A 26,332-nucleotide genomic window follows, 5' to 3' on the forward strand; every position below is an offset into this window, starting at 1 on the left:
GTTTCTTATGACTTGCTTCTGTTCAAGATTATGGGGTTGTCTTCTGATTTATTGGTTTGCTGGGTATTGTACTGGTAAATTTATAAAATGATGATTTAGGAACCTGAAAATTCATTTATATTTTAGGCTGACATTTTTTTCTTTCATTAACATTCAGACAGGATCCCATAAATATACTCGATTTTAAAACTTTTGAGTATTTTCCTTTTCTTAAGACTGATGTTTGTGTTACACTGAAAAATTTCCCTCTAAACCAATGCGTTGTCAAAATCTGCCATTATATAATCTGTGACAGGAGAAAGTCTGAAAGTAGTGCTTCTTTTTGAGAAAAACAAACATTATCTGGAATATCATCACATCTTCCTGAAAATATTTTAAAGACTTGTGTGTCACTCATTGACTGGCTTGATTTCTTTTTTTTTTTTTTTTTTTTTGTCTTTTTGAGACAGGGTCTCGCTATGCAGTTCATGCTGGCCTTGAGCTCACTTTGTAGCCCTGGCTGGTCTCAAACTTGCAATGATCCTCCCACCTCAGCCTCCCGAGTGCTGGGATTACAGGTGTGAGTCACCACACCCCACAACTGGCTTGATTTCATATTATAATACATGCTCAAGGGGATTTAGCTCAGTGGCATAAGCGCACAGTTGTGAGTTCGATCCCCGGTACAAAAAATAAAAGAGACTATTATACATGGTCATTATAGAAAACCTTAAGAATGTAGAAAAATGTGAAGATGCAAGACATAAGAAGAAACCTACCTGTTACTTTTGTTAAACCTCACATCTTGAAGTTTTAATCTTGCAACATCCTATCCATTCTGACTCCTCTATAGATTGTCCAGGACATCAAAGTAGAAGACTGACTAAATATAATGGCACTTAGGGTTTTTATGGAAGGATATAGAACTGTAGGGAAAAAACCTACAAATTGCTCCAGAGATGACATCTTGTTCTTATTTAGCTTTCTTTGAGTCATTAACAGTCGGGCGCCACTGGTGCTGAAACTTATCATTATTATAACCGCAAATGGGTTAATGCCTGAACAGAGCTATATTCTTGGGGCTGGTTCCCAGCCGCACCACACAGACCCCAATAGCAGTACCCTCCAAGTCCCAGGATAATGCTTTAAAAACAAGAGCATGTCAGATGTTCTCTCCCTAACGCAAAATTATCTCTTTATCTAAGAGCTTCCAACTGCTAACATGGAAGAGAAAAAGGAAAAATAAATAAATAAACACTGAGCCAACAGCCTCTAAAAAAAAGAGGCTATGTGGTTTAGTGGTCAGGCCACTAATCTGGATGTTGGGATAGCTGAGATCCAGTTCCAGCTCTCCCACTGACTGGATGGAGGCAATATACCAGACAAGATGCTTTCTGTGACCTGTGCCTCAGTTTTCCTATTTAGAAAAGAGAAAAGTGCCTTAGACCATTTTCATGAGGATATATAAAATTATCTCCAGATAGCTTCAGGTTGTTTGGGAATAAAGTAAGTGATCTTTAGTAATTATTCTCCTATAGCTGGGTGTGCTGGGGCTTGCCTATAACCATAGCACTTAGGGGGCCGAGGCAGGAGGATTGTCAAAAGTTCAAGGCCAGCCTGAACTACATAGTCCCTGTCTCTAAAAACAAAGAAAAGTGATTACTATCCTTTTACCTTGTTAATAGTATCATAATAAGCCACAGATATGAAACTTACAGAACTCCTGTACCCCCAAGGAGCCAGGGGGAAAGCGCTGGAAGGCAGTATTTTTTAGTCAAATTTACAAGACTTCACATCCAATTCCAAATGAGTAAATTCATTACCTTGAAATACTCAACACTGCTCCTAGTTTGGCTCTGTCTTTTTCTCCTCACCACATCCAAACTCAAGAATGACTCACAGGAGCCTGGAATTGAGACACATATACAATTTTAAGGGAAAGGGAGAATTAAGGGGTTTGAGGCTCCTTGTTGGAGAAGGCTAAGAATAGATCACTCACAACACAAAGAAAAGAACCTTCTCTTCTCTCTCTTCCCAGTGGAGGTGGTTTCTTGGTTTCCCGGTCACTCCTTTGATGGTACGATTTTGGTTTTCTTTCTTCCTTTTTCACAAAACTTGACTGATACCTTGCTGGAGGGGGCGGGCACTTACTAAAAATGAGAGGACAGAGCGCCTCTTTTTCTGCTAGGTTTGCACTCTGACAATTGCTACAGATCTCTGACCTGTGGAGTGGAGAGGAATAAAGAGGGAGACATCTGGGAAGCTGGAAGCCAAAGAGTGCGCTCTCCCCATACAAGACAGGAGAGCAGCTGTTTGGCACGTTGGGGAACATGTAATAGGTGTCCTTATTTGTGCACTCTTCCCTTCCAGAAGTGGAAAAAAAAAAAAAAAAAAAAAAGGAAAGACACTTGGGGAAAGGATCAAATAGTAAGGGACAGCAGTAGGAGGATGGTCTAAGATAAAGAGGAATTTGGCAGGAAATGGCAATTAACTCACAGAAGACTTAATGAACGTTTTTTGTATGTCCAATCCTATTACAGGCTAAAAGACACAAGAAGCAACCGTAATATAATACGCACGTAAAAGCACTTTGTAGTAATTTAGCAAAAGGATAAAAATAGGTTCTAGGATCTGGGTGTTTAAGAGAGATGATGGGTGGAAATATTGTGAATTAGGATGAGCTAAATAAAACAGAAATGGTTATTAAAATCAGAAATTGCGGATATGGATGGCTGGCAGGAATTCTTCGAAATCAGGAAATATGACAGATTCAAAAAGGATTCACCACCTCCGATTGCTCTAAAGCCAACTTCTCAAGGATGAGAGTCCCACGAAACCCCGGCCGCCGCGAAGCGACTGCTCCCGGAACTTGCTTGGCCGGCTCGCTGTTGCAGCACGGAGGCTGTATGCGAGACAACCCCTCCGCCTGCATCTCTCCTCCCGCAGGCTGGGTGCCATGGCAACCGAGAGAGCCTACAATCTGGCTTCCGGAAGCCGGAGAACGGCAGCCTGGAAGCTCCCGGGGTTTAAGGATGCTGAGCCCCGAGCGCCTAGCCCAACCTGACTACGAGTATCTGGGTAGGAACTTCCTTCAACTCTGGGAAGGGAAAGAAGTGGGAACGAGTTAAGCTGGGGTCTGGTGCGGAGGCGGGTCGAGGTTTGAGTGTTAACGGGTCCAGGTGGGATGGGGAGGTTGCTGCGAGAGCGACGGGGTGTTTTAGGGCCTGAGAGTCAATGTAAGGCCCAGTAGGAGGGAAAGTAGTATCTGGGAGTAAAGAATATCGGAAGTGTGTGGGCACTGCGGGTTATGTTCAAAGTGGAAACGAGAATTTGGGGCCCTGTTAGGATATTATTGAAATGCTGGTAGTAGAATTAGTAACCTTGTAACTTGAAGTGTCAAATCAGTCATTCCATGAATAATCAGTTTACCGTTATAGTGGTAGCTAACATTTTTAGCTTTCCTTTTATATTAGGCTCTGTGCTAAGCATTTTCCATGTAGAATTCTTTATGCGAATCATCTCAACAGCCCTAGGAGGAATTACAGTACTTTTTTTCATTTTATAGATGGAGAAACTAAGACTACAGAGGCAACTTGTGCCAGGCCTGGTGGTGCTGTGGGTAGTCCCAGCACTCGACAGACTGAGGCAGATTGTGGAGAGTTCGAGGCCAGCCTGGGCTACATAGTGAGTTCAAGGCCAGCCTGAACTGCATAGTGAGACCCTGTCTCAAAAAAAGACACATCTACATATGCACACATGTGTATTTATTTATTTTGCATTGGGGATCAAACTCATACCTCACGCTTGCCAGGCAGGTACTTGTGCTGCTGAGCTAAACTCTAGGTCCTCGTATATACATTTATAAAAAAAAATCATAAGCTTAATTTTTTTTTTCATTTTTATCGGTACCAGGGATCAAACTCAAGACTGTCTGCTTGCAAGGCAGGTGCTTATGCCGCTGAGCTAAATCCCCAGCCCCCCATAAGCTTAATTTTTAGAGGAGTTTTAAGTTTACAGAAAATTGAGCAGATAGTACAGAGTGCTTTTATACCTACGTTTGTTCTCCCCTATGAAGTTTTTCCTGTTATTTAAATCTTGCATTAGTGTGGCACATTTGTTGAAATTGATCAGCTAATCTCCATAAATTACTATTAATGAAAACCTTTACATTAAGATTCACTCTATGTTGCACAGTTTTGTGTGTTTGGACAATTGATAGTGCCATGTATTCATCAATATAAAATCAAATAGAATAGTTTCACTGTCCTAAAAAACCCTTTGTGGGGGCTAGGGATTTAGCTCAGCGGCATAAGCACCTGCCTTGCAAGCAGGCGGTCGTGAGTTCAATCCCCAGTACCAATAAAAAGGAAAAAAGACAAAAAAAAAAAATTTGAAAAAAAAATAAAACAAAACCCTTTGTGTCCAAGATGTTGGTGTGCACCCGTAATCCCAGCTACTCTGGAGGTTGAGAATTACAGGTGACAGACTGGGAAGTTTAGCAAGACTCTGTCTCAAAATACAGTTTTTAAAAAAGGACTGGGATGTGACTTACTGATAAATCACTTGCTTAGCATGTGCAGGGTCCTAGCTTCAATCCTCGATGTTCTCTCTCTCTCTCTCTCTCTCTCTCTCTCACACACACACACACACACACACACACACAGTATTCCTCTTTACTTATTTATCTCTTTCCTTGTCCCTCATCCCTTTGCAATCACTAATCTTACTGTCTCAAAATTTGCCTCTAGAATATCCTGTAGTTGGGGTTATGCAATGTGTAAACTCTTCAGATGGGCTTCTTTCACTTAACATTAGACATATAAGGCTGTAAATATCTGTTGTTAATGTCTCATTTCTTAGTTTTTCTGAATAAGCCATTATATGGACATACCATACCCATTTTAAATGAAAAGCAATTCCGATTAAAATTTGTGAAATGACAATATGGTGACTTGATTTAAAACTTTTTTTTTTTTTTTTTTTTTTTTTGTCTTTTTCGTTTTTATCGGTACCGGGGACCGAACTCACGACCGCCTGCTTGCAAGGCAGGTGCTTATGCCGCTGAGCTAAATCCCCAGCCCTTGATTTAAAACTTTAAACAGTATAAAAAGACTTATAGTAAAACATCTTGTCCTGTTACCAGGTAACTCTTTCTAGCAGGATTTGTGTGTGTGTGTGTGTGTGTGTGTGTGTGTGTGTGTGTGTATGTGTGTGTTTCGTTTTTATCAGTACCAGGCATGGAACTCACAAATCCCTGCTTGCAAGGCAGGCGCTTATGCAGCTGAGCTAAATCCCCAGCCCTCAGGTAACTCTTTCTAAAAGTGGCTCACCAAATTTATGTTCCCGGGTTCTGGGTTGCTTGCCTCTCCTTCTGGAAAGGGAGGTTCTTTTTGTCTCAAAGAATGGAACAAAATGAGCAAAAAGCAGTGGCCAAGAATGTAAAAGTGAAGGGTGAGGGAGAAACTGGCTGTGCCGAGCAAGCTTGGGCAGAGTAAAAGGAGAAAAAGCAATGAAAGGACACCCTGGAGAAAGCAGAGCAAGCCACCATGAAGAAACTCACAGTAGGGGGTGCCTCATGTGTCTGCATCCTTGTGTGTTGTCCAAATCTCAAAGAAATCATCCCAAGAGGCAGTGCTACGATCCCATGCCACAGGCTGGTGATGTCATGTCTAGGCCATCATATTGAAAACGGAGTGACGTTCTGGAGAGAAGTCCAGGTGCAGGACTTTGGGAAATTACTGTCTGCCTGTTGTGGGATTTTGCATTAACACTTCTCGCCTACTTCCCCACCCAGTTTGGCCACTCCCTAATCTTTTATCTCATTCTTATTCCTTTCCTATGCTATGTTCCCAGCTGTCTTCTGTTCCCCAAAAGTAACCCCCGGTTTTGGTTTTGTGTGTATCTTTCAGAGTGTTATATGTATTTAGGGGGAATATAGTGCATTCTTTTTCTTTTTTTCCCTTATACTGGAGATTGAGCTCAGAGTCTTTGCACTGAACTGCTACTATCTTTTTTACATTTTATTTTTGTTGGGCTCTTGTTTAGTTATTGAGTTTCCCAGACTGGGCTCAAACTTGAGAGTCTCCTTCCTCAGCCTCTCAGAGAGCTGGGGTCGTGGGCATGAAACACAATACCAAGTTGCAGTACATACTTTTCATTCAATATATCTGAGTAATTTCTGTTATAGGAGAATTTCCTCATTCTTTTAAAAAGGTATTTTTAACTACATAGTATTTAAATAATTTACTTAACCAATTCTGTATTGGTAGACAATGAGTGATTTTTAGCAAATATGCCTCAATAAATAGTCTGCAATTTTGTTTCTTTTTTTATTGGTACTGGGATCGAACTCATGACTGCATGCTTCCAAGGCAGGTGCTTATGCGGCTGAGCTAAATCCCCAGCCTGCAATTTTGTTTCTTTGTAAGTGCATCAGCAGGGATAAATTTCACCAAGTTAAGTTGGTAGGTCAAGGTTATATGCATGCAGAATATTGATACATATCACCAAATTGTCCTTCACAGGGGTTGTACCATTTTATACTCAGAGAATGCCTGTTTCCCCACCATCTTGCTAACAGAATAAAACTTTGGATTTTGCTCAGTCTGTAAAGTGATAGTCTCAAGGTAGATTTAGTGGGTATTTCTTTTATGAAATTCAGTGTTTCTTCTACCAAGTCTAAGGGCCACTGTGTCTTTGAAAGAGACATATATGGGGGCTGGGGATTTAGCTCAGTGGCATAAGCACCTGCCTTGCAAGCAGGCGGTCGTGAGTTCGATCTCTGGTACTGGAAAAAAGGAAACAAAAAAAATAAATAAATAAAAAAGAAAGAGACATACATATACCATAGACATATGTACAGGGAGGTAGCGGGGAGACAGTTTATGAGAGTGACCGTATCTGCTAACAAGCCAAAAGGAGATAGTTATGTTACAAATAATTGTGTATCCAATGCATAATAATGCCAGTGTCTAGCAATACCTTACTCCTTTGCTAAAGATTTTTGTTTGGTTGGTTTTTTGTTTGTTTGTTTTTTGAGACAGGATCTCATTGCGTAGTTGAGGCTGACCTTAAACTCATGGCACTTTTCTTCTTTAGCCTCCTGAGTGCTAGGATTGCACAACCCTTTATACCTGGCAAGATTTTTATGTATTTTATGCAATTTTTGCAGTACTCATCGAACCTATAAAACACCAGTACATTGTCCAATTCCTTGGGTGTTTGATGCTTGAATTATATGTCTCAAAGCCTCGGTATGTTTGCTATACTGGTGCTTTGGTGAGTCGAAGTTGCCATTGCATCCTAAGTGACTTAGACAGACAGCTAATTCAGTGGCAGTGTTTACAAGAATTGGGAAACAGAATCAAAGTCTCAGGTTCTTTGAAACAGCAGCAGTGTTTATGGAGTCCAGCCGTCCACCTAATACTTGAATCCTGGGTAGGTGGTCCCTCAGTCTCTGTGTGTGTGTGTGTGTGTGTGTGTGTGTGTGTGCGCGCGCATGTGCATACATGTTGTCTTTTGAGATAGGTTTTATTGTGTAGTTTAGGGTGGCCTCAAACTCATGACAGTCCTCCTGCCTCAGCCTCCAAAGTGCTGGGATTGTAATTCCTCCATGCTTGGGCTCTGTTGCCTATTTAAATGCCATAATAATTTTCTGGATTTTTATATTGCCCCATGTAGAGTCACATGCTTTGGCTTCCTCATGGTTAATCAAACCCTATAACTGATGAAAGGCATTTGTTTTCAGTTGAGAAGTACTGTTGTGTCAACTTAATGACCATTTAAATCACTCCCTATAGATTAGATTGTACTTCCTGACTTCAAATTTTACATGAATATGGATTTTATTTACTTATTTCTCTCTCTCTCTCCCCCTCCCTCTCTCTTTTGGGTACTGAGGATCAAACTCACAACCTTGCATTTACCAGACAAACACTTGAGCCACTGAGCTAAATTCCCAGCTGCATTATTTTTGTTATTTTGAGACAGAGTTTCATTATGCAGTTCAGGCTGGCCTTGAAGTCATAACAAGCCTTCTGCCTCAACCTCCTGAGTGCTGGGATCACAGGCATGCACCATCATATCTGGCATACATGTGGATTTTAAAAATGTTTTATAAATTGTCAGGTCACTCACTTTTGAAGAGCTGGGAAAAATATGCAACAGAGAAAAGAAAATTGCAGAGACAGGAAAGCCTTGGCATTCAGTGAAACAAAACAAAAATAAAAAGTTAAAGCTGAGTAACTTTACAATGTATCTAGAACTTCTTTTTACGGTTACAGTATAAATTACAGGGAGGGATAGGTATATGAGTGAATAGCTGTGGTATTTGTCACATACTAAGCAGAGATTATATTTGGCTTTTTGACTATCAGTGAAGAAAACCACCTTCCAATACCTTGGGTAAACTGATCCTTTCTACCATTGACCATGTGGGTAAGGAATCCATAATGGCGTCCTGGCAAGGTTTAGGATCTTAAAAATCATCATGGAAGAAGAACTCTGTGATGCTGTGGTGGTGGTGCAGAGGAAGGATAATATTGTTGCCTGGGCCCAAGCAGAAGGAGGGTCGGTGTGTGAAGGAGGTGAGATAAGCGTGACACCTAAGGCTGTAAGGCCTGTGGAAGATTCCAGCTGTATGAAAGCCACTCATTGGAGGCCTCTGCTGGAAGCCAAGGTGTGTCTGTGTATCTGAGTGGGTGTGGCGGACTCTCTCGGGCTGAAGGGCAACTGTGCTGGTTACAGGTTGGCAAAGCACGCCACTGAGGTGCTGAGCTGGTATGAGAGAGAGGGCGGGAGGTTTCTTTTGCACCCCGCCTACTGTGGTGGCGTCCAGGCTGTCCCTCCTGCTCTAAGTTGGCCTTTCTGTTTCTGTGGAACCGGCTTGTTATCCCCAAAGCTGGTAATCACTTGGCAACCTAGCTATCCCTGGGAATCAGAGATTGCCTTTCTCCTTTCAGGCTTGTGCGTTTAGCGGAACCACCATAATTGGACAGATTTTTTTTTTAAGCTATAAAGTTTTTTCTGTTTTTTCCCCCTTTGTTATTGTTTCTTCCTTTCTCTTTTTAGGTCATGGTTTTTGAACTCTCCCTGTATGATATGCCTGGCCCTGTCTTATCTTGCTTTTTCTTTGCAACCCACTTTGTGAAGTCAGTATTATTGTTAGTGTCATTTGATACTATTATCTCTTCCTTTTACAAATTAGGGAAACTGAGGCTGAGAAAAGCAATTTTACTTGCATGAGGTCACGTGGCATGGTAAAGCAGGTTTGTCAGATCTCAGTCTGTCTTTTTCTCTCCACTAAAAAGATAAAAACAAACAGAAACAAGTGACTGAAAGAGCTCTGTATGGAGAGCTTGCATCTGTATGGAGGGAGCCCTTCAGTAGTTTGTTAGCTGTGAGGGAGTTTCTGGGAACAGTAATTATCTTACTCATCTTTTGCACCCTGCTTTCACAATGTGCGTACCTCATCCATCCATGCTAAATGGAGTGTGAATAATCTGACCCTGGAGTACCCCAAATGTGAGGGGCTGTCAGCAACAACGACCACTTTTTAAGGGCCTACTTATGCACCAGATACCATCAAGAGTGCTTTATATATATTGATGCACATGAAAATAGGTTTTCTTTTTGCAGTTATTATGGCCATTTCACAGATGAGGGAACTACAGCACAGATTCTAAATAACTAGCTAGTAAGTGGTGAAACTGAATTCTAATCTCACAGTCTGCTTCAAGCTCGTGCGGTTAAACTTGATACTAGGACTCCCTTGAGCATCTTCGAAAGCAGGCCCTTCTGGAGTTCATAGACCTACACATAGGTACATGACTCCAAAGGCTTCATTTAAATTTTTTGCCATGAGGGGGCATCCTAGGAGTCAGGATGGATCAGAGAATGTAAAATCCCAATTCCCTCTTGCCCCTGGACTCTTTCTCAGGGATAGACAACAAAGAAGACCTAAACAATTTGGGAGAGTTTTTTTTAATTGATAGTAATGTATGTAGCTGTGTGACTTTGAAGAAGTTACTTAACCTCTCTGTGTTTTGCTTTCCCCATTTGCAAAATGTGGATAATAGTAGAACTTATGTCAGGCACATAAGCATGTAGAGCATGGCCTGGCTGCCCACCGTGTCCACACTGTATAGAGGGTGAGAAGAATAAGCTGCCTCAGCTGTCCCGGGCTCCGCCCGTCCCTCTCATGGCTTGCCCAGGCCATCTTCCTGTCACAGTGCTGTCTGCATGTCTGCTCCTGTCTGCTGTCTGCTGTCTGCTGCTTAGAGCCCCTGGCCTGAGCCAGCACCCCGCAGTCCTGACAGAGCCCCTTCTAGCCCTGGAGATGATACAGTCGGGGTTTTGGCAAAGGTTCTGTCACAGGATTTTTTCTACATGGAAAACTCTTTTAAGTGCCTCTAGTCTTTTTTTTTTTTGTATTTGTGGACACCATAACATAAAATTGACTTGTCTGACTGCCAGATACAACTTTATTTTCTGCTTCTGGATGAATCCTGATAAACTTATTTTTGTTTGTATATTACTAGTGAACCTTCCAATCCTATACTAGGAAATATTGTTTATGGTATATTATCAGAAATCTTCTTAGGATATGAAAGTACTGTGGTTAGTGTAGAAGGAAATGAAATAAAACATTATAGATGTTACATTGACTTTCTAAAGCTTTGGGAACTCAATCTTTTTTTTTTCTGTCTTTTTGAAACAGGGTCTCGCTATGCGGTTCAGGCTGGCGTTGGGCTCACTTTGTTAGCCCAGGCTGATTTTGAACTTGCCACTGGTTTTGAATCTGCCTGCCTCAGCCTCCCAAATGCTGGGATTATAGGAGTGTGCCACCATGCCTGGTTGGGGAACTCAATTTCTAATACATAAAACTAGTTACTTTAATCTGGGTGTGGTGGCATAACAACTGTAATGCCAATTACTTGGGAAGCTGAAGCAGGAGGGTGTAAGATTTAAGCCCAGCCTGGACAAGTTAGTGAGACTCTCTCAAGATAAAAAGGGCCAGATGGAGCGCAGCAGTGGCATACTTGCTCAGCATGTGTGAAGCCCTTCATTCAGTTCCTAGTACTGCAAAAAACAAAGCTAGTCATTTAGAAACAGTTGGGAACATGTTCACATGATCGTCTCTTCTTCCCACCTTCTTCCTTCCCTTCCTGCCCGTCCCGTCCCTTGTCCAGTATTCTACATAAAGTAAGGCATGTGTGTGCAGTCTCACCGCAGGAAACGTGCCATGGGTCCGCAGGATAGGACCTGCTGTTACCTAACCGTCACACAGCGCTGTCCTGGATGTTCAGCCTAGACTCTCTTCCATCTTTCCAAAGATCTGTAAGTTCTGTAAGGTTTTTGCGGGAGCCGGAGGGAGAGCGAATCAATGAGAATGTGGCTTCTAAGGTATTGACTCTTGGCTACTCCCATTTCTCCATAATAAACTGCAGGATGATTTCAGTTTTAATCCAGAAATAACTTTAATGTTGGACATACCTTATCATTTATATATTCAAGCAATCTCAAAGTCTTTTTCCAAATGCCACCCAGATACTGGGGATCACTTTTTTTTTTTTTTTTTTAGCAAATATAGTATTTACTTACTAACTGTAGGAAGCTGAGTAAGTAATTGAAATTTTAAAAAGTAATAACAGTGGGCTGGAAGTGACAGGATGCCAAAGCCTCTCTAGTTCATCATCCTCTTTATACCCTCACCACTTTATTACAGTTTATCACAGTTACCTTGTTTGTCTGCTTAGGTATTTGGTTATTGTCTGTTTCTTAATTTGAATGTGAGCCATGAGGGCAGACACTTTACCTCAGTATCTCTAAAATCTAACAGTACTTGGCCCAAGTGAAGTGCTCAATTGTTGAATGAATGGTCTGCTTTAAGCAGCAGAATAAATTTTAAAATAAATGTGAGGAACAAATCCAGTTCAACAAATAGTTACTGAGTGCCTACCATGTGAGAGACACTATGGTTTTTTTCCCCTTTTCATGGATGAAGAAAAGGATGACTGATTACAATCGTCCCTGAATCCTTGTCTTTAAATTCTGATCGTGTCTAAGGTTAATTTCATGGTTGATCCCATCCAAGGTTTCTACATTTTGGTTATAAAACAGTAAGATTTTAATCCAATTTCTAAAAAACTGGTATTTTAAGAAGGAAGGAAATTTTATTTGATATTGGGCATCTGGGTGAGATCCTGCCCTCAGCTAGGGCAAAGTGATGTCCTTAATAAGGAGTGGAATTAACCTTATAAATTAATCCAGGGTCTCCTTTCTGTGGTGGGCTCACTCTTGTCTTCCCTCCCCAGCGGCCTTAGGAAATAGCTCATTTTATGATTGGAATTTCAAGTCAAAACACATTCACCTGAGCAGAATTTTAATGATTTATCAAAGAGAGGAGGGATTTTCCCAAACACATCTGAACTTACCAAATTACTGATCCCATTAGCCATGTTTTTTTTTTTTTTTTTCAGCACCTTTCTTTAAACAAAGCAATTACAGCTGAAATCATCAAGTGTATTTTTCAGAAAAGCTTTTGACTGTTTTGTTTGATTAGCAGGAACTCAGTAAAAGTAAATATTGTTTGAAAAGGCACTTTCAGAGTTCTTTCTTTCTTTCTTTTCATTGAGTTAGCTTTTAAAAGACTGTTCTTTGGGGAGAGTACAGCCTTTTTTTTTTTTTTTTTTTCCAGCTGTCCTATTGTGTAGCTTAGGGTCTTGTTAATACTGTTATCTGGCCCTGAGATTACAGGTAATTGTGATAGAACACAAGATTCAGTTTCTGTAATCTCAGACCAAATCTGGTTGTGCCCCAGGACTTCGGATCAGGTGTTTGTTGGACTGAGATGTCTCTCACCTGGGATAACCTCAACAGCCCCAGCACACACAGGCATCTGGCAGTGGTAGGCTGAATTAGGGCCCATTGCCTTTCTTCTTTTTGTCTAATTCATGTGGCAGAACTCCTCCTGTGGCCAGCTTACATACAATGTGCTCAAAATAGGAAAATTTTATATTTTAAAATAGGCATGTTCGAAACAAAACACTTTTGAATGCGAAATGTACCAAAGGCCACATGTCTTTGGCTTTGCCTGTCACATGGAGAGGCTGCCAGAACCACTCGGTTCCATGGTTCTCATGCCCCAAAGTCCTGCAAATTGACACATAAGTGGGCAACACACAAAGAGGTTGGGCCCATGAGAAAGTGGGTTTGCGCGCGCTTGGACCGGCTGCCTTTCTGTCTGCGTGGAGCTCTTTCCAGCCTTGCTGCTTCTGTCCCATCTTAGCTTCTCAAAAAGGAGCGATTAAAGACGTCTGGTATTTCAGCATGTTAACGGCAAGGGCAACGTGAGGCAGGCACTCGGGCCACTGTGGAGCCTGTCACACGGAAGGAGCCGTCTTTCAGGGGAGATTAGAATTGTGTTGTAGCCAAACAAGTGCACATTCCGCCTGGAGGAGGACGCACAGAAGAGCAGGCCTCGCGCCGCCACTCCGGTCTCTTTGTGGATGGCTGCATAAGAAGCCCTTGCATGGCACGGTCACCTCTTCTGGGCTTAATGAGTCATCTTTTTGTGTGTCAGCTAGTTAAAAGGAAAAAAAAAAAAAAAAAAAAAAAGGAGAGGAGGAAGAATGCACTCTTTCCCAAGTTGCTTTATTGGCCCTGCAGCCTTGTCTTGGAGTTTTGTTCATTCTTGATGACATCATTTACAATACCAGCACACAGACAGTAAACAAAAATAATCTAGCTCTTGGGCATTGAGCAAAATTTACAGAGTCTGATTTAGAGAAGTGATAACAATATGCCCTATAAACACTAAGCACATGAGTTGAAACCACATTGGTGACCCCAGGCCTTTTTGGAATGTGACACATTGCAAGATGGCAGTTGAGAAAACCAGAAGTTCAGGACTTGAATTATGTGCAGTTCACACTTGAATCCAAGGCCAGTGTTAATCCCGGGCAGTCTGTCCTGACTAGTGTGGAAGGTGCAGGCTCACTAAGGAAGCCACTGTGGCCACCTACCTCACAGGAATGTGAGAAGACTGAGAGGATAAACAGGTGGAGTTCTTTACAGGAAGGTGTTTTGTAAATAAAAAATACTGTTATTATTCTCTTTGAGCAGTTTTCCCCAGCAAATTAATTAATATGTGTTGGCATCTTGAAAGTAGGTTATTTAATGATACTTAAAATTGATCATCTTTCTTGATAGTCTGTAAGCCATCACATTTACTGTTGAGACACATGATTACCTCATAGAAGTCTTACAGGTGCAGTCTTTTGGCTTGTTCTTTGACAGTTGGCATGGTGCAGAATGATGATTATGGAGGTAAAAGAAAATAGCTTAGATCTCAGTGGAGAACAGCCTTGGCTTTTTTCTGTTCAAGGTTGTGCCTACAAATAGCTTTTGGGGTCTTGCTAATCTTTGTTGCCATGTCTGAACACAGGCACTGTTTTGACCTTTACTTTCTCAGTAAATATTTATTTTTGATCTCATATTTCTTTTTTTTGGGAGGATGCTGAGAATTGAACTCAGGACCTCATGCTTGCCATGCAGGCGCTGTGCCACTGAGCTAAATCCCTGGCCCCTTGATCTCATATTTTTAAAAGAAAAACAAACTTATAAGGAAAAGAAGTGGTTGATTTGTCTCAAATTGTGAATTTTTTATTTTTCTTAGTATGGTAAAAGAAAATAACTATTATGGAAGGACTTGACATTAGGCTCCTCAACTGGAAATTCTCAAACTTAGCCAAGGAATAAAAACAGCTTTGGTGGCTATCTTTAGAGAAGGGACAGCAGAAAACACTTTATATTCGCAAAGGACAAGATTATTATTACCATCTCTTCTGTTTTTTGTTGGTATTTGAGTGAGGTTTTAGGTAGAAAAACCTGAGACTTCTGAGGTGATTTTAGAGATTCAGAATTTTGTCTTTTGTTTCTAGTTATATTTCATAGTATTTGGTAACTTCATTTCCAGGATTTTTTTTTTTCTGTTCGGTGAAGAAGAAAAGCTAGTTTCTTAAATTCTCATTTTAGACAAGGGTCATGCCATATATATATATATATATATTTTTTTTTTTTTTCTTTCTGTTTAAAACATAGAGATATGAGTTAAGGGTGTAGCTCAGTGGTAGAACAATTGCTCAGCATGTACAAGACCCTGGTTCTATTCTTAGCATAGGAAGCATGCACGTGCGTGCACACACACACACACACACGCACACACACAGAGATAATATTTCAGCTTCTAAGTACGGCTGCCCTAACATTGTCTGGAGTGGAGAAAGGGTTCAGGTAGAGTCACTGGTGCCCACTGTGGTCACCCTTCCCTCCAGGAGGCCTGGTGGTAGACAGCGATCTCACTGAGTCCTGACTAAGTTTTAGTTCTATCACATGGACCTTGTCGAAGGTCACTGAACTCATACATGTGGAGCTGAAGTTTGAGTGGGACTCACTTGCCTCGAAAGCTGATATTGTTAGCCACTTTCTTTTTTCTAAGTACTGCCATTTCCAAGGACCCCCTTTCCTATTCCGTTCCAGAAGGATATGTCAGAACTTCGATTGAGGGCCAGAGCGTATAACTCAATGTAGAGTCCTTGCCTAACATGCACCAAGCCGTGTGTTCAATCCCCAGCACCACAGAAACAAACAAAACCCCTTAAGTTTAACAGAAATTTCTACAGGATATATGATACATTCCCTAGATTCTTTAGTAAAATATATAGAATATAATTATAGTTTTTCTTGGCATGGCATCTGTATTTTAGACATCATTTATTTTGTTGTGTGCAGATATGACATTTACTCATGAGGGTGGGTGTTATTTTTATTATGCATAGAATGAAATAGCAGATCAAAGAACTTTTGAATGTTCCAGCGTTTATATAGATAGCAGTTAGAAGGGGTAAGTTTCTAATTCTTCTGATTCCATATTGAGTGGTTTAGGTGCAGTTGAAAGAATGTTAGTTAGTTTTAACTTTAGAGTTATTAATTAGTGCTAAGGACTTTGCCCTATACACACAGCTTCCATTTCCCACCAGGGTCACAAAGCTGCTGAGTTCTACTAAGGTTCGGCACTTTTGGTAGTTTTGTACCTTGATCTTTCAGGGTATTGAGCAGGTTGAGGACTGAGCTGCAATTATAAGAAGAAGTCCGGGCCAGGGGTTTAGCTCAGTGGCATAAGAGCCTGCCTGGCAAGCACAAGGTCGTGAGTTTGATCCTTGATACCAAAAAAACAAACAAACAAACAAACAAACAAAGAAGTTCACTACTGCAATGCTCTGCCCACTGCCCCACTGCAGCGGCCCCTGCAGAAAGAAGAAATTTTCTTTCTTACTTAATCTAAATCCAGGATGTACAGACCGAGGTCTGCTCTGGGACGTCATCTCAAGGTTGCAGGCTAGCAAGCAGCCTTTTGAAACACAGTTTCCAGTGATGCCTCCCTGTAGCCGTTTCCAGTCAATGAACAGAGGGAGTACATTCAAGAAGGCCTTTGTGACAGTTAAGGCAGAGGTTGCGCATGGCCGCTTGTGCTCACATTCACAGGTGAGAAGTTAATACAAGGCCCATGCTAACTGCGAAGATGGTTAGGAACTGACGTCCAACTGAACACGAAGAACAGGAGCACAGATTTTGGGCGATACAAAGAAGAGTCCAATCTGTTTGGAAATCGCAAACAGATTTCAGGGGATATGTAGTGTGGGTGCCTCGGACTCCAGTGTATTGCTGCTGCCTTCTTATCCTGGTTCACAGAATGGCCTGGTAGATATTTGCCTTTTCCTCTTTTTCTGTAGCTTTTGAAATACAAAGGGATTTCATTCCTTATCTCTGTTTTCCATGAGCCTGGTCATTCTCACTTTATTATTTTTTGATGTTTTAACTATGCTTCCTATGATATCTGTGTATCACTTCCTGCCAATTGTAGACATTTCCAAATAATCAGAATATTTTCTTTCTACACATTAGTGGGTCATTCAATTTAGTAAATACATGTAATTTTATGGTTTGGGGTTCCTTATCATTGTGCTTGGGGTATTGGAGGTAAGTTTGCTTCCAGGTATAATTTTTGTCTGTGGGGCCTTAGAGGTGCATTCTAAAAACCTAAATATTGTCACCAAAAAGGTAGTTTAATTGTAAATAAAAATGTTTATTGCCAGGCGTGATATTTATTACAGGGCACACACCGATAATCCCAGCATTTGGGTGTCTGAGGCAGGAGGACTGCTGCAAGCCTAAGCTACAAAGTGAATTTAAGGCCAGCCCAAACTGCATAGTGAAACCCTGTCTCAAAAAGACAAGAAAACTCTGTGCTAAGAAATTGAGGAAGAGCCGGGTATGGTGGCTCACGCCTGTAATCCTAGCTGTAATCCCAGCACTCGGGAGGCAGAGGCAGGAGGATCGTTGCAAGTTTGATATCAGCCTGGGATACAAAGTGTGCTCAAGGCCAGCCTGAAGAGACCTTGTCTCGAAAAGAAAAGAAAAAGAAAAAGAAAAAAGAAATTGAGGAAGAGAACAGAAAAGTAGGAAAAGGCAGTGCCACAAAAAATTAGGGGAAAGAAGTTTCAAGAAGCACCTTTCCATGATTGGATGCTATGGAGAGGTTGAAGTGATCTAGCCAGGCAGCAGAGTGCGTGTTTGTAACCTCAGAGCTCTGGGAGACCAATGCAGGAGGATTGCCAAATTCAGGCCTGGCCTGTGCAATTTAGTGATGCAGTGAGATCTTGTCTCAAAATGAATGAATGGTTTAGTTTAGTGCAAAAGCCCTGTACAATCCCAGTGCAGAAGGGGAGGAAAAGAAAGGAGAAGGAGAGAAAAGAGTTGCCAAGTAGTCACTGGTGAGGTTATTTGATGAGGATTCTGTGGAGTCTTGTGGCAGGATGCCCTGATTTTCCTGGGAGGAAGACTATCTAGGAGAGGGAAGAAGTTGAAACGAGGGTAGACTCATTTCAAGAAGCTTGATGGATTAGGGAAAGACAGAGACAGCAACAGGAGGGAGGAAGAGTTCTAAAGAGAACTAAAAAGGTTTTAGATAGGAGAGAGTTGAATGTCTTTATACGCTGAAAGGGGCCATTATCTAGGGAGAGGGGAGATCTCAGTGGAAAACAGTTTCCAAAGAGGATGGAAGGCATTCGGGGTCAAAGGCAGGGATGCAGGGCTGTTGGAAAGGAGACTTACAAGCATGTATTTCCAGTAGGCACTACTGGAAACTATGTGTATCTTTGAAAACAATAGACCAACAAAAACTTCATGCTCTAAAGTATGGATAGGTATTTAGTTACGTATTTATAAGGCCATTTTTATTTACATATTTATAAGATCACTTTGTTAGATTTCTTATCAACAAACATTTTATTGTGGTTAAAAATGATGTATACGTGGCACATTGGCATGCATCTGTTAGGGATTAAAAACTGGTGGTCAACTTAACACCAGCTGAATTAATCTGCTGTTGAGTGTAGATGGCCCACCAGAGGAAAGTTGCAACATAAAAAAGAGACATGGAGAGGAAGATTGTGGTGGTGTTGGTTCTCCTGTGTCGTCGTTTGGTGCTGTTGGTTCTTTTGGAAGAGCTTGTCATGCTGGCTTCCTGATATAAATTTGGCCGTTCTCTCAGTACCTTGTCCTGAGAAAGACTGGTTCACCTTGGAGGAGCTCTGGTCCTTACTTTAATCATTGATTCCTGGCTCTGGAGGGGAAGATATGTGCTGTTCAATTTCCAGAAGCTTGTCACACTGGCTTCCTGATACGTACTTGTTCTCATCACTGGAGGAACTCAGGACCTCATTGTCGCCGAGCGTGGCTATGATGCTTTTCAGAGGAGCACTGGTCCTTATTTTGAGCATCACTTCCTGGCTCCACTGCAGAACCATCAACCTACTGGCACAGATCCTTCACCCCCCCCCCCCCCCCCGGGTCTAGACTCTCTAGCTTCCACTACTGATCTTTGGGCCTTCCCAGCACAGATCCATGAAATACACTTGCATAAGTCAATATCATGGGCACTAGGCTTCTATTTGGACTTGTGGGAGGCATTGTCATGGGCTGTAGGCTTCCAGCTGGACTCATGGGAGGCCATTGTCATGACTTTAGGTCTTATCTGGACTCATGCAGGGCAGTACTGTGGGATCTAGGCCCTCAGCTAGATTTTCTAGATCTTTAGTGTTATGGACAGATTTCCTGCACTTTTTTTATATTTAACTCTGGGTGACCGTCATAAAATAATATTATAAATTCTGTGTCTCGAATGTAATTGTTCTCCTTGCAACCCTTGACTACAACATCATCTATGGTACCAGCACTCAGGAGGCTGATGTAGGATGTTCAGGAGTTTGAGTGCTACTTGGGGACTCTGAGAAAGTGTGCCAGCATCGTAAGAATTGGGAGAATCTGTGTCTCTCTGCAAATGTCTGTATACTTTTTATACTTGGCTGACAGTTTAGGGTATATAAAACTCTATGTTGGAGATAATTTTCCCTTAGAAAAAAATTTTTTTGGTACCGGGAATTGAACTCAAGACCTCGTGCTTGCCAGGCAGGTGCTGTGCCACTGAGCTATATCTCTGGCCCTTCACCTAGAAATTTTAAGACTTTTCTCCATTTCCTTTTATTTTTCGTACTGCTCTTGAGAATTTCAGTGTGGATATTAATATTTTTTTGTTCCAAGGAGTTTTTTCACATTATATGTTTGATTTTGTCTCAACTGCTTTTTCTCTGTTCTGAATCAAACTCACTCAAACATTGGATTCTGGATTTATGGTCTAGTTTTTTTATCTTTTACCTTTTTCCCCCCACCTTTTAAAAACTGTTGTACATTCTGTGAGTATTTCTAATGTTTCCCTCAACTTCCGTTCCTTCTAATCTTCAAAACAGTATTACAAGTATCTGTTGAATGTCAAAACTATCTACAGTATTAGGAGCGTTCCTTGGAGAAAGAGAACCAGGAAGTACAGATACACTTAGATGTAGTCATGTGTTGTTTGCTAACAGGGATATGTTCCAGAAACTGCACATGGCACTTTTGTTATGGAAACATCGTTGTTTCCTTACAAGACCTAGATGACCAGGTCAGTCACTCAGCATGGCTCCCGGTGCAGTCATAGGACATGGTGAGTACAAGGAGATGTCTGAGCCTCTTGCTGGCATAACATTGCATACTATTTATATAAACTGGCATTTTATAATTAAGAGGAATACGTTCTAAAATAATGATACATAGCTCAGTGGTAGAGGAATTGCCTAGAAGGGGTAAGGTCCTGGGCTCTGTCCCTATCACTGCCAATATAAAAGTATGGCATAGTAAATACATGAACCAGTGATGAAGTTGTGTACTGTCCTTAGCAACTGTGATGTGCCACATAGGTGCTGCAGTCTGTACAGTTGGCAGCACAGCAGGATACTTCACACCAGCACCACTTCAAACATGGGGGTGACCCTACTACGTTGTGACGGCTATGACATCACGAGGCAGTGGGAATTTCCCAGCTGCCTCCTGTCCGCGGATGTGCCAATTCCAGACGTTTCGTACAGTGGTGATACCGTGTCACACATGGTTCTTGGGCTCTGGTTTCTTGCACTGAGCATAGTGTTTTCAAGGTTCATCCATGCTGTGGCATGTTCTAGCACTTTATTTCCTGCTGTGGCTGATCTGATACTATTTAGTTAGATGGGTGTATCTCTTTTTGTTTATTCATGGTTATTTGGATTATTTTCACTTTTTGGTTATTACAAAAAGATTCCACTATTAACATTCATTTACATGTACTTTTTGCTTGAACATTTTTTACTTTTTTTTGTCTTTTTGAGTTCCTTATGTATTTTAGATATTAGTCCTCTGAGAAATAGCTGGCAATTTTTTCCCATTCTACAGATTGTCTCTTCACTCTGTAGGTTGTTCCTTTGCTGTGTAGAAGCTTTTTAATTTGCTATGATCCCAGTTATTGATTCTTGGTACCATTTCCTGTGCCATTGGAGTTCTGTTTAGAAGGTCTAAATGTTAAAATGGAAATACACTCCTGGAAGATAAAGTCAATAAAACTCTTAAAGCATAGGTACAAGCAAGGACTTTCTGAACCTGCTATGTATTTTTTTTTCTAAGAGTTTTATAGAATTAGATTTTACATTGAAGGGACAAGCAGCATAGTGCCTGCCTGGCAAGCACAAGGCCCTAAATGTAATTCTTGGCACAAAAGAGTGAGAGAGAGAGAGAGAGAGAGAGAGAGAGAGAGAGAGAGAGAAAGAGAGAGAGAGAGAACACTATACACTTTACATTGAGGCCATTGATCCATTTTGTGTTAATTTTTATATGTGGGTTGCACTAGGAGCCCAGTATTATATATCCAGGTGTCCCAGCACTGTGTTGTAAAGATTATTCTTTTCCCATTGAAGGATTTTGGTACCTATGTCAAACAACAGTTGGTCATAAAATGTATGTGTATAGGTTTATTTCTAAACTTTCAATTAATTCCATTGGTCTGGATGTCTGTTCTTGTGCCAATAACATAGTCTTATTGTAGCTTTGAGTGAATTTTGAAACTGGGAATATGACTTCTACAGCTTTGTTGTGCTTCTTGGGGAAGGATTATTTTGGCTGTGTATTTTGCATTTCCATTGAGATGAAGTTTATGATCAGCTTGTCAATTTCTCCAAAAAACTAGGGATTTTTATAGGGCTTGCATTGAATTTATAGATAAATTTGTAGAATATTGGCACCTTAACAGTATTCAGTCTAGTAAACCATATGGATTATTTGCATATTTAGATCATTTTTTATTTATTTTAATAATGTACTATAATTTTCATTGTATAAGTCTTATATCATCGTTTGTTAAATTTTGAGGCCTTCCATATTTTCTTGTGTGTGTTTTTGAGGCAGGGTCTTGCCTTGCAGTTCAGGCTGGCCTTTGGTTCACTTTGTAGCCCAGGCCAATCTCGAACTTGCAAAAATCCTCCTGCCTCACCCTCCTGAGTGCTGGGATTATAGGAATGGGCCACCACTCCCATTGTCTTGCATATTTTGATACTGTTATAACTGAATTTTTCTTGACAGTATGGTGGAATTGTTTTCTTAATTTCACTTTTGGCTTATGTCTTAGTTACTTTTTACTCGTTGCTGAGACAAAATACCTGAAGCCCAAAGTTGGGAAAGGAAAGGTTTATTTCTTATAGTTTTTGGAGGTTTCAGTCCACACTCAGTTGGCTCCAAGACAGGCAGGCATGGCTGGGCTGCAGTTCATGGTGGCCGCCAACAGCAAACTCAAACCAGCAAAGAGAAAGACACACCTTCTTCCTGCCATTACATCACATCCTGGCTCCACCCCTATGTGGGTGGAGCACTGACACCATCAATCCAAGCACTATACAATGAACCATCACAAATGAACAATGCAAACTCATGAGGCCTGGGGGACACAAACATAAACCATGATAGCTTATTTATTGCTTACCCATAGAAATACAGTGAATATTGTATGGTGATCTTTTTCTTTGCTTTTTTAGGAGTCCTGCTATACACTCCAGGCTACCCTTGAACTCACTGTGTAGCTCAAGCTGGCCTTGATTTCTGTTATCCTCTTGCATCAGCCTCCCAAATGCTGGAGTTACAGGCATGTGCCGCTATTCCCAGCCTGTATAGCAATCTTATATCCTATAACCTTGCTGAACAGTTTATTAGCTCTAGTAGTTTCTTGTGTGTGAATTCCTTAGGAGTGTGTGTGTGCGTATGGTACTGGGGATTAAGTCCGAGGCCTTTGTACTGAGTTACATTCCCAGCCTTTTTATTACTATTATTTTTTATTTTGAGACAGTTTTACTAAATTGTTAAGTTGCCCAGGCTGGGCTTCAACTTCAGATCCTCCTGCCACAGTCTTTGAGCAGCTGGGGCAACAGGAGTATGCTACAACACCTGGCTTCCATAGGATATTCTGTACATGAGATGGTGTCATTCACAAGTGGAGATTGTTTCCCATCTTTCTTTCCGGTCTGGATCTGGATCTTTTGATCTTTTCCTTTCCTAGTTGTGTTGGCTCATTCTCACTGTTGCACCAGGCAGTACTGCTAGAAGCAGCCACAGTGGGCATTCAGCATTGTTAAGAGGGCAGAGTGTTCAACCTTTCACAGAGAGAATGAGGTTAGCTATTGATTTTTGTAGATTGCTTTACCACGTTAAGGAAGTTTCTTAGATTCTTAATTTCTGCATGGTGTGTGTGTGTGTGTGTGTGTGTGTGTGTGTGTGCTTGTCTGTTTCATGAAACAATGTTAAATTTTGCCAGATTGTTTTAATATATTTCATCTATTGAGATGATCAGCTGGTAGAGTTTAGACCTTTTAAAAATACTTTCAGTGATATTTTAGAAGTTTTGGAAGAAAGGACAATTCTTATATCTAGTTTGATAAGCTTAACTGGAAAATTTAGAGGGGCTTTTCTTTTCTTTTTTGAGCGTAAGGGGATTGAACCTGGGACCTCACATATGGTAGGCAAGCTTTCTACCACTGAGCTACATCCCTAGCCTTATAAGGGAATTAAGAAAGAAAAAAGATATTAAAAATAGATGTATTTTGGGGGCTGGGGATTTAGCTCAGCGGCATAAGCGCCTGCCTTGAAAGCAGGCAGTCGTGAGTTCGATCCCTGGTACCGATAAAAAGGAAAGAGACAAAAAAAAAAAGATGTATTTTGAAGTTAGAGCTGAAAGTAGTTAAGAAAATTTGAGAGGTTAGAGAAGGTAACTTAGAATACTTTATTCATTATTTTAAAATGTGTACTTAAAATAATAAATAACATAATTTTCCAAAGAGAAATGAAATGTATACAGTTTTATTGAATGATACAGCAGTTTTCTGTTGGTCTCATTGCCTTCGATTCTTTCCCTTTATCAGAATGATCCTTCTAAAACCTAAGTTGGTTCTAGTTAGAATCTTTCAATAACTCTTTAAATTATTATGGCATCGAAACGTGATAGTGGCAGCTTTTTATTTTCCGTCTTATCATATTTTCTTTCCCCGGTGTTTCCTCCAGCTCTGGGGACAGCGTGCAGTGCCAGGAATCACAGTGCCAGAACTCCGTCTCTAGGCCTCATTGGTGGTGGCGAACCTGTGGCATGCATGCCACCGTGGGCTGTTTGTATCACTGAAAGTTCTGGAAACTTTGCTATTACTGATGTAGACTATTTTGTTTAACATGGAACTGCTATGCTTAAAACTTTTTGGTTTCAGGATCTCTTTGCACTCTTAAGAATAATTGAACTTTAGTGTAGGTGGGATAGAATGGATAGAACTATCAAACTTAATTTATTTGAATTTAAAACAAAATTTAAATATAAGTATTCACTCAGCAATAGGCTGATTACATACATAAGTAGCATTTTTTATTGAGAATACATTTTCCTAAACTGAAATAATAATAAGAGACGTGGCATTGTTTCACATTTTTTCCTATTTCCTCAATGTCTAGTTTAATAATAGACATTATTAAAGACAGCTGGATGTTTACATCTACTTTTGCATTAAGTCTGTTACAGAATGTTTCAGTTGATGAACATGAAGAAAGCCCATTTCATACAGATAATGTAGTTAGGAAAGATAAAGTGTATTTTAGTAGACTTTTCAGAAAACTATAGGTCTTCTTTGATACTATACCAAACTCGAGAAATAAAGATTGTATTATTGAATCTAAAAATCCTATTGAATGAATGAACTTTTCATACTCATAATTGAAATGCATTGGTTTATTTGTACTTTGAAAGGATCTTTTAGTGATTCATGATTCATATGAAAAATTAGTTCCCCTAAGTATGGCAGATCTTCCAAAGGTATATTTTGTTACAAAATCTAAAGATCATATTCATTGATACCACCATAAATCTTACGTTAAGTCTTTAAGAACTGGGAGATTATCAGGCTCATGGAGGAAGTATAAGTTCTCCAAATTGCTATTTTTTTCTTGAAAGCTTGACTTTTTATCACTGGTAACAAATACTTTCAGTAGGGTTGGGCATGTAGCCCACAGCTGCAATCTTAGCACTCCAGAGACTGAGGCACTGTGAGTTCAAGGCCAGCCCGGGCTGCATAGTGAGGTTAAGGCCAGCCCCGAACTACACAGAGACTTTGTCTCAAAAAGCAAAAACAAACTTTCAGTTGTTTTCCTTGAAATGTCTTATTTTGTTCATTTTTGAGAATTTTTTTTGCCAAACCCAAATATGAATAATCATTGTTTGGACATTAGTTCTTTCAAGTAAAAATGGTGTTTTATTAAAAAAAAAAAAAGTAATGGAGCTGTCAAGTCGGATAGTCTTTTCTTTTCTTTTTTTTTTTTGTCTTTTTTGTTTTCATCGGTACCAGGGATCGAACTCACAACTCCCTGCTTGGAAGGCAGGCGCTTATGCCACTGAGCTAAATCCCCAGCCCCAAGTTGGATAGTCTTTAAGCACTTTCCTTTAAGACAATTGCCAAGCTTTGATTTGCAGAAGTGTTTTATGCATACTTCTGGTATTGTCCACAGAATGTTAAAGATATATTCTCAAGCATCAAGGGTTAAAATTTAATGAAATTAATAGCATTTACTGAAACCTCTTCAAAACATCTATACATGAAACTGTGGCATTAGTCAGCTTGGCCTCCATAACCCAGTACCACAGTCTGGCGACTTAAGCAACTGAAATTAATTTTTTCATAGTTATAGAGGCTAAGAAATCCAAGATCAAAATGTTTTTGACTCAACAAGGAGTTTTCTTGGCTTGTAGGTAGCTGTTCTCTCACTGTGTCCTTACAAGACTGGGAGGAAGAGATTTTACAGTGTCTAATGAAGAGCAGCCATGTATTTTGACAAAGTTCAGTTCATCAGTTTTTCTTCAATAGTTGATGCTTTCTTGTCTTAGACAAATTTTGCCAAACTCAAAGTCAGTGAGATTATGTCCTATATTAGTTTTATAGTTTTAGCTTTTACCTTTAAGTCTATGACCCGTTTTGATTTGTGTGTGTGTGTGTGTGTGTGTGTGTGTGTGTGTGTGCGTGTGTGGGTATGTGCACCTGAGTGTGTGTGCACACTGTGTGTGTGTGTATGTATGGAGAGGATCAAACCCAGAGGCTGCTGCATACCAGGCAAGTGCTCCACCAGGGAGGTCCATCCTGACTCTGAGTTTTTTTTTTAATGGTGTAATGTAAAAGTCAAGGTTTATTTATTTGTGTGCTTCTTTCTTTATTTATTTGGTGATCAAAGCTCACAGTTTTGTATATAGTAAGCAAGAGATCTACTACTGAGCTATACATCCAGGACAACATTCTTTTTTGGGGAGTCTATGAATATCCAGTTACATGAGTACCAGTTGTTAAAAAGATTATCTTTTCTTCACAGGATTGCCTTT

At 40.5% G+C, this 26,332-nt stretch overlaps 1 protein-coding gene across 3 annotated transcripts in view; it reads left to right on the plus strand.

Annotated features, from left to right (window-relative positions):
- The first annotated feature begins 2,783 nt into the window (after positions 1-2,783).
- Positions 2,784-26,332, plus strand: part of Cstpp1 (centriolar satellite-associated tubulin polyglutamylase complex regulator 1) — a 189,841-nt gene continuing 166,292 nt past the window's right edge. For all 3 annotated transcript variants that reach the window (XM_013147470.3, XM_063227928.1, XM_003465145.5), the window contains exon 1: positions 2,784-3,057. In XM_013147470.3, coding sequence (XP_013002924.2) covers positions 2,799-3,057 — 259 coding nt within the window. In that variant the 5' untranslated portion in view covers positions 2,784-2,798. The remainder of the gene's footprint in view (positions 3,058-26,332) is intronic.

Source organism: Cavia porcellus, unplaced genomic scaffold (assembly GCF_034190915.1).
Source record: "Cavia porcellus strain 051 isolate PalLab524CR breed Dunkin Hartley unplaced genomic scaffold, mCavPor4.1 scaffold_17, whole genome shotgun sequence".
Classification (NCBI taxonomy): domain Eukaryota; kingdom Metazoa; phylum Chordata; class Mammalia; order Rodentia; family Caviidae; genus Cavia; species Cavia porcellus.